At 43.8% G+C, this 11,162-nt stretch overlaps 2 protein-coding genes across 2 annotated transcripts; both read left to right on the top strand.

The window, feature by feature from the left end:
- The first annotated feature begins 642 nt into the window (after positions 1-642).
- Positions 643-912, top strand: LOC130254839 (cytochrome P450 26A1-like). The gene has a single exon (XM_056494861.1). The coding sequence runs from the start codon at positions 643-645 to the stop codon at positions 910-912; it is 270 nt and encodes an 89-aa protein (XP_056350836.1).
- Positions 913-1,012: 100 nt separating this feature from the next.
- Positions 1,013-3,517, top strand: LOC130254838 (cytochrome P450 26A1). The gene is made up of 6 exons (XM_056494860.1): positions 1,013-1,248; positions 1,340-1,627; positions 1,731-1,880; positions 2,202-2,336; positions 2,555-2,707; positions 2,895-3,517. Exons 1-6 carry the CDS (start codon positions 1,042-1,044, stop codon positions 3,234-3,236), a joined length of 1,275 nt encoding a protein of 424 aa, XP_056350835.1. The 5' UTR covers positions 1,013-1,041; the 3' UTR covers positions 3,237-3,517.
- The last annotated feature ends 7,645 nt before the right edge of the window (positions 3,518-11,162 follow it).

The following is an 11,162-nucleotide window of genomic DNA, read 5'->3' as shown; positions in this document are numbered from 1 at the left end:
GGGGACAGCGGACGCTCATCCGCCGATGTGCCAGCGCAGCTTCGGCTCTGCTCAGGGGGTCTCCGGGCTGTCCCAGCACTGGGGACCGTCCGCTCCGGCGGCTCCCGGCTCCGGCCGCAATCTCGCCGCTCCCAGCCGACGGCGGCGGCGGGCAGGGAGCTCGGCAGAGCGCATCAGCGCCGCGGGGTCGGTGTCTCCGGACAGCCGGGCCCCGGTGCCGCGCGGGAATTTCTGGGTGCCGCCGCTGATCTCCAACGAGCATCGGCGATAAATCCGAGGAGAGGAGGCGGCGGCGGCTGAGCACCGGCTGTCAGCTGTCGGCAGCGTCCCGCAGCCAACTCGCCGAGCGCGCTGCAGGGACAGCGAGCCCAGAGCCGCTGCCGCCGCCCCCGACAGCACCTTTCCATCCCCGGCAGCGGTCTGCGGCGGGTAGGATGCTCTACGCAAAGCAAATAGTTAAAGATTTCGGGGGGAGGAGCCAGGCCGCAATCCGCAATTAAAGATGAACTTTGGGTGAACTAATTTATCGGACCAAGGTAGGGGTGGGCAGCAACCTGGGAAGGGTATAAAAGGCGGCCCGCGGCGAGCCCAGCCCGCGCACTCAGAGCTCCCGGGGGGCCGGGTGGGAGTCGCTCCCCAATCATGGGCTTCTCCGCCCTAGTCGCCAGCGCCCTGTGCACCTTCCTGCTACCCCTGCTACTCTTTCTGGCTGCCGTCAAGCTATGGGACCTGTACTGCGTGAGCAGCCGCGACCCCAGCTGCCCGCTCCCGCTGCCCCCGGGCACCATGGGGCTCCCCTTCTTCGGGGAGACGCTGCAGCTGGTGCTGCAGGTAAGGCGAGGCGACGGCGCGGGGAGTGAAGAGGCTCCCGTTTGGAGCCGCAGCTGCTCTGGCTGCAGGGGAGGGAGATGAACGGCAACTTTGACAGGCTCCCGTGCCCAGGTGGGCACGATTTCCTTACCCCTTCCTCTTATATTTTCTAAAATTTATTTTGTCATTTCCCTCCTCTCATTCCCTATCTAGAGGCGGAAATTCCTGCAGATGAAACGCAGGAAATACGGCTTCATCTACAAGACTCACCTCTTCGGGCGGCCCACGGTACGGGTGATGGGCGCCGAGAACGTTCGGCACATCCTGCTGGGCGAGCACCGGCTGGTGTCCGTGCAGTGGCCCGCCTCGGTGCGGACCATCCTGGGCTCGGGCTGCCTCTCCAACCTCCACAACGGGCAGCACAAGCACCGCAAAAAGGTACGGCCCGACGGCGGGCGGGGAGCGGGCGCGGCCGCCCCGGGCGCGGCGGCTGAGCCCGTGTCCCGTTCCTCCCCGTCCCCCCGGGCAGGTGATCATGCGTGCCTTCTCCCGGGACGCCCTGCAGCACTACGTGCCCGTCATCCAGGAGGAGGTGAGCGCCTGCCTGGCGCGGTGGCTGGGCGCCGCCGGGCCCTGCCTGCTCGTGTACCCCGAAGTGAAGCGCCTCATGTTCCGCATTGCCATGAGGATCCTGCTGGGCTTCCAGCCCCGCCAGGCCAGCCCTGACGGCGAGCAGCAGCTGGTCGAGGCCTTCGAGGAGATGATCCGCAACCTCTTCTCCCTGCCCATCGATGTGCCGTTCAGCGGGCTATACAGGGTAAGGGCCGGGAGGAGAGAGCTGTGCCAGAGCACGGGGGAGCCGGCGGGAGGCACGGCAGTACAGCCCGAGACCCACGCTGCTCTCCCTCCCGCTTGCTCAGGGCTTGCGGGCTCGCAACATCATCCATGCCAAGATTGAGGAGAACATCCGTGCCAAGATGGCCCGCAAGGAGCCTGAGGGTGGCTACAAGGATGCGCTGCAGCTGCTGATGGAACACACACAGGGTAACGGGGAGCAGCTCAACATGCAGGTAAGGTTCCTGGATTTATCTCTTTCCCTTAGGCCCTCTGAGAACATCACACTTACCTTGTGGGGACAAAAGCAAAGAGCAGGAGATTATCTCTCTCCCCATGAAATAAACCAGCTTGGTTGAGCACTAGGGTGCTGAGGCTGCAGTCGGGCTGTTGGATGGGGAGATGTGTCAGAGGGAGCATAAGCACCACCAGCCATCACCATCCTGGCCCCTGGGGTCTATTCTGGGAACAATGTACAGCAATACAGTGGTAGAGTGGGCCTGGTAGAGATACTGTGTTCAAGGCCTGGTTTATGCCTCTTCTATCCTTTGTGTAAGGAGCTGAAGGAGTCTGCCACAGAGCTGCTGTTCGGGGGCCATGAAACCACTGCTAGTGCTGCCACGTCGCTGATCGCCTTCCTAGGGCTCCACCACGAAGTCCTGCAGAAAGTGAGGAAAGAACTGCAGGTGAAGGTGTGTGTCTTCCCCAGAGGCATTTCACAGGAGGGGGCAGTGGGAGGAAGATACCTCCAGGACAGATATCCCAGCCAGGGCTTCCTTTGACCCAGGTGGTGCCCTACTTTTAGGGGTGGCAGGAAAATCCTGCTTGCAGCTGAGGGGCAGCTGCTTTGCAGTGCCAGGAGCCCTGGCTGCGTGGTTCATGAATGTCATGGCGGCATTTTCCTTCCTAGGGGTTACTGTGCAGTTCCAACCAAGAGAAGCAGCTGGACATGGAGGTCTTGGAGCAGCTGAAGTACACAGGCTGTGTCATCAAAGAGACCCTCAGGCTGAGCCCGCCTGTCCCTGGAGGATTTCGGATTGCACTCAAGACCCTTGAGCTAAATGTAAGCAGGTTTGAGCACAACTCAGAGCAGCTGTAAAATATTTTGTGTTCAGGTAGCCTGTCTGCCTTAGAGTGACCTGTAGGAAGCCAGGAGGGGAGGTGGGGTACACTGATGTGTCCTGTGCTATCACTTCATGTTATTTAACAAAGCAAGGTGCTCCACATCTCCTTTCTTTTCTTTTTTATAGGGTTACCAGATCCCTAAAGGTTGGAATGTTATTTACAGTATCTGTGATACACATGATGTGGCAGATCTCTTTACCAACAAGGAAGAATTTAACCCAGATCGCTTCATGTCTCCATCTCCAGAGGACTCCTCTAGATTCAGTTTCATTCCTTTTGGTGGGGGCTTGAGGAGCTGCGTGGGCAAAGAGTTTGCAAAAGTCCTTCTAAAAATATTTACAGTGGAGTTGGCTCGGAGCTGTGACTGGCAGCTGCTGAATGGACCTCCTACAATGAAAACAGGCCCCATAGTGTACCCTGTGGACAATCTGCCTACCAAATTCATAGGTTTCAGTGGCCAAATCTGAGAGCTCAACACTCACCTCCGACTGGATTTCTATATAGCATTTAATATGTACACAGTAACTTTTTATAGTGACAAAGGCCTTTAAATATTTAAAACTTGTAAATGTACGATAGTTATTTATGTCTTTTAAATATTTCAAGACGCTATATTTTTTTTCCCCAAGCACTACAATTATGGGTCTCTGATTCATAATTAGATAATGTTATTTCTATAGAAATAAGTTTCCCCCTATTTAAAAATATCATTGAGAGCTGGCTAGCTAAGCATTTGAAGACATTTCAGGATGATATATTAAGAAATACTCAAAAAGCATTCAATAATACTCAAAAAACAATGGTAACTAGCTACTCATCTAAATTACCTGAAATGGTTTTGAGAATGTTTTCAGTATTATTTGTGTCTAGATTGTATGTTTAATGTGTGAATTTTAAGTTTGATAATAAAGTTTATTTTTGATGATCCTCTGTATGAAGATCCATGTGTATGTTAGTAACTTAATGGATGTGGCTAGAGCCATTACGTTTTAACGTAAAGTCAGATCTACCTTTGTGAATGAGGTATTTGCTATTTTTGTGTTCCTAACACTCCCCTCTTTCATATGTAGTTGCTTGTGAGTAGTTAATTGTTATAAATTTTAGCTTGTAAGTGCAAGAGCAGTACAAAACCACATGCATGGAGTGATGACAAGTGCTAACAGGTCTTATCAAGCACATTGTGTTGAGCCACAGTAAATAAGAAAGAAAAGGGAAGAAGAATAATGTCACAAGTCTTTCTCTGGAGCTGGTTGAGGGAAAAAAAATCCATAAACGTCCTCTCCTCCCATATTACTGCTGACCTGTGTAAACAGACCACTGAATCTTGTTCTGAGTTGAGCTTGCTGGCTATGAATCTTTACTTACAAAGGTGTCTCTTATCAGCTGGTAGAGCAAATAAAATCTGCTTATTTCTCCTTGAAATGCAACTGCTCTGACTAGGTCAGAGATAGAGCATGCATTTGGTTTAAGAACTTCTTTCCTGGAATTCAGCAAAGTGAAAACTAAAAGGCAGGCACTAATGTGAATTGATTAACAGAGAATCAACTGTTGAGATGCAATTCCCCAGGGGTGTGTAAGCAGGGCAGATAAAATGCCCTAGGCATGACCCCTATTTTGGCTTAACCATAAGGGGTTTTGTGGCCACCCCCGCTTACTACACCTATTAGTCTTCCTTCAAAAGTCAAACAACATAGGCTGGCTCTATAAACATCTACAGAGTAAACCAATGTAATTCAGTGTCATGAGCACTTGTAGCACCATATAGAATAATTACATTTTGTGTTTGCTTCTTCCACAGTCACTTTTTATTTTGTTCGCCCAAGATCAAAATTAAGGACAAAGCTAAGTTGCCCAAAATAGCTGCAGGTGCTTAGTAGTATCTACGAAGTTTGGAGGTTTTTTTTAAGGGATGTTTCTATAATGCATTTGGTAAGTTTCCAGCTAGCATTTTAAACACAGGAGCATCTAGCATACAGCTTTAGATACAATCTACATATGAGCATAGCTATCAAAAATTTTTCATATTCAATTTTCTGTAGCCCCAAAATGCAAAATATATTCTTTTTAGATTGCACCTGAGTCTTTTTGGCAATGTTTAAAATATTAAATGTTTTTTCCTGTGCAAACTTCTTGTACCATTACGTTTCTCAGGGACTTAATGAATAACCTCAGTTTAAGACTGCATTATTACCAATATAGTAGTGAAAAATTGAAAACCTTTATCCTGATTTCGAGGTGATCTGGAGTCTGGAGAACAGCAGAACTTTTGTCTTGATAGTCTTTATTAACATTTTCTTCTGTAATATCAAAACATTCTCCAAATCCAAATAGATGTTGATGTTCTTTAAATTTTTTTTGTTTGTTTTAATTAAAGTCTTTTACATGTGGGAACTTTTCAGGGTCTTTATGTTATTTTAGTTTGTATTTTATAAAGAATGGGAACCTAAGTGCTGTCTGGAGAATACAAACACTTTCACAGTGTAAGTCTAAGGTCATACATGCAAGTCTTTCATTTTTTGGTTTTGAGTCAAGTTTGCATGGCTTTTATGTTCGAAGAAAGAAAAAAATCATACACTTTATTTGATTTTGTCTGGACATCTGGGGGCACATCCTCAGCTGCTGTAAATCATGACAACATAACCTATGTTAGGTACTGCCCCTGCAATAATTTATCTCTGTGGCTAAGCGGTCTGTCACTGCTGAGCAATTTAGGCATCCTGGAGCTAGCTTTAAACAAGCTATCTTGAGAAATGGTAGCAGTGGAGCTACAGTAAAATGGAGCTCAGTGTGGGTTAATTTTAAAATATTTGCCCAACTTCTTGAGCAGGTTTTACAACCCCTGCTAATCTCCTGTATGCAGCTGTATTTTGACAGCTTGGGTGCTGGCTGCAGACCAGTTTCAGGTGAGCTCTGGTGTGAGCGCAGCTTTGCCTGCTCAGCACAGGCTGGGGTGGGCACACGCTGGGGCTGTGGTTGCTGTTTAGGGGCTGCACCCCGAGTCCCCACCCCTCTTGTTATGCTGGGTCCAGGAACTGATTTTCTTGAAAAATTACCTATCAAAAAACTAATTGCTTTTTGGGCAGACAGGTCCTCATTCCAGCTCCCCACATGAGCATAGTTTGTGCTGGGGTGCTGGAAGCAGGGTATTTCATATTCCTCCTCTTGGTTAGCCTGTTATTTAAAAGAAAAATATTTGACCAGGTCTCTCTTCGAAAAATCACACACAATTTAGATGGTGCTGTGCTTTGGTCCTGGAGTAAAAAAACATGATTTATATGTAGCATGCTGGTTCTTCCCTGAGGGTAAAGTGAGTTAATAGAACCCACACTACTCCTAAAACCAAGTAACAGCTCCTGCCAGCCAGCAGCAGCTCTAAAGCTTAGAGTTCCTGAACTATCTATCCAGTGCTAAATGTGTTGCTCTTTAACAACACACAGTTGTATCTATTCTTTAATCAAAAGCACATTTAAGAATTACCCTGATGTAAATTGGCATTGAGGAATGCTACTTGATAAATCAATACTTGATTGAAAGGTAAGAGTATTTCCAGATAAGGTCAAAACAGGTAAAAGTGAATTTTGGTAGTGGTTATATGACTAAGAAAAAAAAATGCTAAAGACTCATTGGAAATGATTAAAAATAACTTGCTCAGGTTTATTTATTTTGTCCTTGTGGAACAAAGGCATACTACTTGCATGTTGCTTTTAGTGGTTGAGCAGGGAAAGATTCTTTTGTTATGTTCATAGAAGTATTTATTCAAGGGTCAATATAGTTTGAGGTCTTGTGTGCTTAAGGTTTTGAATTACTTCTCTGACTTATTTTATTTTATTTTATTTTATTTTATTTTATTTTATTTTATTTTATTTTATTTTATTTTATTTCCTTACAGGAGTCTTTTCCTGGACCTTGCAAGATGAGAGGCTGACAAAAATGTTTTCCTTCTTTCTACCCCATTTCAATCTATTGTAGGTTTCTTTATTTAATTCTGTTCAATGATTTAGAATAACCTTTGGAGAAGTACCAAGAAAAACACTTAATAATATGTAAAATACTTCATCTTTGACTTTCAAGTTGTACTTTTCTAAGTGCTATAGGAAGTTTTAAAAAATGTTTTTACAAATATGCATCTAGCCATCTTTCAGAACAGAACACTGCTGTGTTATGTTAATTCTACACATCTGCAAAGGTTTTTAGGGTGGATGCAGATAAAACAATATGCCTGTCTTTTTAAAACTAATATGCATAAAATTAAAACCCTGGATCTGACTCTCTGTTTCTTTTTTTTTTTTATCATTGGAATTGATTTTATGAAGTATAAATTAGGAAAATTTGCTATCTCAAAGGGAGCTGCACTGCTTAGTCTCCCTGAAAATCCAATATTACTTTTGACACAGTCTTAAACACAGATTAAATAGCCCATGTGTAAGCAACCTATTGCTGAATTTCTTTACCTGAAAATTATTACATATCAACTTTCCTAGAACAGTCCAACAGGATAGTATGCAAGGCTACTGGATCTTTTACAAGCCTATGCAGGACATTTGCATAAACCAAACTCTAATATACTGACTTTTGGCAAAGATTTAGAAATTTTAAAATGCAGACACAAATCTTGTGTTTGAGATACACTGCTGGTATGTCCCAAGCCCAAATTAGTGAATTTATTTATGGCCTAAAGGTACTATGTTACATGTAGTTGTCCACAAAAAAAGAATGGGGTGGGTTTGGATAGCATTTAATTGAGATAGTTTTGTTTGCCAGGTGGTTTGTATTGTAAATTCTCTGTCAAGTTATACATCCAGCATGCAATGCAAAACATATACAGATTAGCAGCAAAAATTCAAAAAGTTTATTAGTTGCAACCATTAGAGTGATAGATTAGGAGAAAGGAAATGTAACTGGCAGCAAGTTTAGAGAAGACTCATTACTAAACTGGCTTGCTTCACTTGTTTAATAATGTCTTACAAAAAATGTTATATGAGAAGTTCAATGAATAATGCAGCCTTCATTAAGTTATGTAAATGAATGTAGCTTCGTGGGTGGGTTAGAAATAAAATATTTAACAAATCTGTTTACATCCAAAGAGTAAAAGCAGCGGAAACAGCTTTTAAAGAATCTGAGATTTAAATATTTAAAAGGTGACAGACAGGAGAACTCTCATAGTAGGACATAATAGCGCAGTTTTAATAGGTGTTTACAGCTTGCCTCTTATTGCAACATAGGCAGTGCAAGATATTAAGTGTTCTCAGTTAATTAAAGTGTTATTTGTCCCTTTATCAGCAGTCCCAACATTGCAGTTTCCCTCGTGCACTGTTAGTGCCCCGGAGACACGCAGAACTCGTGTGATTTGCAAGGCTGGAAGATCATTTTAGCAAAAGTGACTTATGATGTACTTGTTTGCCTGGTCATTTTGTTCACAAATACACAATCCTTCATATGTTGCTAGATTTCAATGCTTTTCTTTTCCCCAATTTATGACCATTTAGGAAAGCTTTAAAATACATGGGTTAAGACTATGCTGCTGTGCAGGATAACTGTGACAACATGAGAAAATTATAAACCCAGGACTAAACCAGGCATAGACAACAAGTTCTCCTACCACACACACAAATGCCAACTTTTCTTATGCTTCTCCCAAAGCAAATCCTTGGATTTGGGCCTCACAGCTTACGCAGAAGGTCAAAGATTGTTGGAGGTTGTTTTTGAGCAAAGGGGGGAATAAATTCCAGGGCTGAGGGCCCCTCACAGGATCTCTCTGGAGATAAAAGTAACCAAAATGCAGTCAGTACCATTCTTGAGTAGGAGGCAGGCCCATAACTTTCTGAGATGTGGGAAGCTGAAAAGATTGGTGTCAATACAGGGATGTGGGTCCTGAGCAGTGCTCTAGGTATAGTTTAAGGAGGAGATGCACATAGGCACACATCTACCAAGACTTGTCATCTTTGTTAATGCTACTTTAAATGAAATAGCTTCCTCCAGGAATTGCTATTTTGAGGAGAAATGCAACAACTTAGGTTTGGGATTTTTTTCTGCTTGAGCTCTATGGGGTCAATACCAGTTTGCTGTATCTGTATCTCAGAAATATACTGCTTTTGTAAAATATCAGCAGAACAAGTATGTTTTCAAGATTGAATCTGAATTTTCCATGGAATTATAGTATAGTAGTTTCCTTGGCTATGTGACTTAATTGACTTAAGGAAGCAAGAGGCTGTGGTGTGCTTTACCTAATAGCCTTTATTTTATATCTGAGCCCTTCTGAATGAACTAACTGCTTGTATCCTGTGGGAAAGCAAGGAGAGGACTGCATATTGCCCTGCTAGCAAGAGTAGTGCCTGCCTATGTGAATAGAGTTGGATTTTTTCCCCCCTCTTATTTAAAATCTACATCATACACCTGCTCATCAAACACTGCTGCTCTCCAAAGATTCCCCTGGAACCGGGAACCACAGAATAATTGGAAACTGCTCCCTGACCTGGCAATAGCCTCCTCTTTTGTGAATTGTCCTTAACTTTGACAAAATGGAAGGAGATAGGGTGGGAACAAAGTGGAACCAGCAGTGAGACACAAGCCCCACTGCTCCACACTCCTGCCCTGGCTGCCTGACACACAGGTGATTTTCACCCTCGTGTCATCCTCCTTGTCCCACTGTCTCTGGCTCTTGGTGTCATTATATTAAATATATATTATTGATGTTGATGAGGCTGCCTACAGCACTGCAGCAAGCTAGCACATGCATTATAAATCTAGCAGTTAAAGAAAAATTAATTTTGCTTGAAGTGATGGCATGTGGTGATCTTTCTGCTCATTCTATGACATGAAATGGCTTAGATTTGTGACATTTCTGAGGGAACTTTTCCTCTAACTGGGAAAAGAGCATTTTGGTCTCTTAAATTCACTAATTGTCAGCCAGTATTTCTAGAAAAAAAATGCCAAATTTCCACAAATTAACCACAAGGACATGCACAGCAGAGTACATTTTACAGAGACCAGTTATGTGCCTGCAAAGCAGAACCATCCACTTTCTATGGAATTGTCTTATTGTTCTCCTCTTTTGCATACTGCTAGTATTTTTTTAATAAATTTGCAGATGTACTTATTATCAAAGTATTCAGGAGGAGAGAAAGGAGACAGGCTGAGCATGCTGATGTGGAAAACCAAGAATCCTTAAGCAGTCAAAGGTACTTGTTTATTTTGGTGGCTCCTTGGTGATTGTCCTTTTCACCTTTTATTAACCTGCAAATGGATTAGCCCTCATAAACTAAAGAGAAGAGACCAGTGCACAGCCCAGTGCCCCAGAGATAAGGTCACAAAGAGGGGACGTGTCCCGAGTACAACCTCGGAGAAGAAATAGAAGTCTGGAGGCATTTACACGAGGCTGCCTCGCGCTTTACTAGCCCTACTGTGATTTACCGTATCAGTTCAACTGCTGACACCTTTATGTCCCTCCCTCCTATCCCAGCAGGCCACAGAGACACAGTCCATGATAGATGCTGGTGAACTTTTCCTCTGATCACCTTCTGAAGAACTTTCCCATAATCTATTGTTTTCTATCACAGTGGAAAACAAAACAAGGGGGTTTTTTTGACTTTCAGTTACCAGCTATTTTGCCCTAACTTTAAAGCAATGTACTGAATTTATTACATCAGTGTGAAAGAAGTTTTAAACTCTTGTCTCTTTATCCTACTCCCTGAACTTAACATGGTCCAGAGTAAATCAACGTAATTGCTGTTAGACCTACATTGTTGCAGGAATGTTTTATATTCCATGTTGTCAGTTATTTAGAACAGTTAATTGAAATTGCAACCATAAAGAGAGGAAAGCTACAGTTAAGAAATTAACTTTTTTTTTTGTGCCTGTGGCTACTTGTATGAATTATATAAAGAGCCAACACTAACTTTAATGTAAGTGTCTGGAATATCTAAAAGGAAAAATACATTTATGGATTCAAGGCAAGTATTTCATTTAGTCAACTGATAAAAATATAAGAACCCATTCTGGATTGAGAGAAACACTTAGCCTATAATTTTTCTTTGTAACTCCAAAATATTTAGCAAAATTTTATATTTGCTTCTAAATAAATAAATGCCACGGGCTACACCTGGTTCTGTCTCATCAAAATTCAGCACCAGTATTTCAGCATGAGGAGGAAAAGAAAGCCACAGCAATATAAACAAGGGGTATTTTGAAGAGAGTACACTTGGAAGAGGGGAAAACAATGCCACAAACTCTTGAGTGTGCCCTCAGCTGACTTCCTTGCTCCTGCAGCTGCAGAAAGGCTGAGAAGTGCACACAGAAGCATCAGTACCTGTGTAACAGAGAGTTAAGGAGTAGTTGGAGTGGGAAGGAGAAATCCAGGGAAGGCTAAGTCAGTGCTACTCAACAGTGTCCTGATA

The sequence above is a fragment of the Oenanthe melanoleuca genome, chromosome 6 (genome assembly GCF_029582105.1).
Source record: "Oenanthe melanoleuca isolate GR-GAL-2019-014 chromosome 6, OMel1.0, whole genome shotgun sequence".
In the NCBI taxonomy this organism is placed as follows: Eukaryota; Metazoa; Chordata; class Aves; order Passeriformes; family Muscicapidae; genus Oenanthe; species Oenanthe melanoleuca.
Note: the sequence above shows the minus strand (reverse complement) of the source record. Positions and strands in the feature narration are given on the sequence as shown.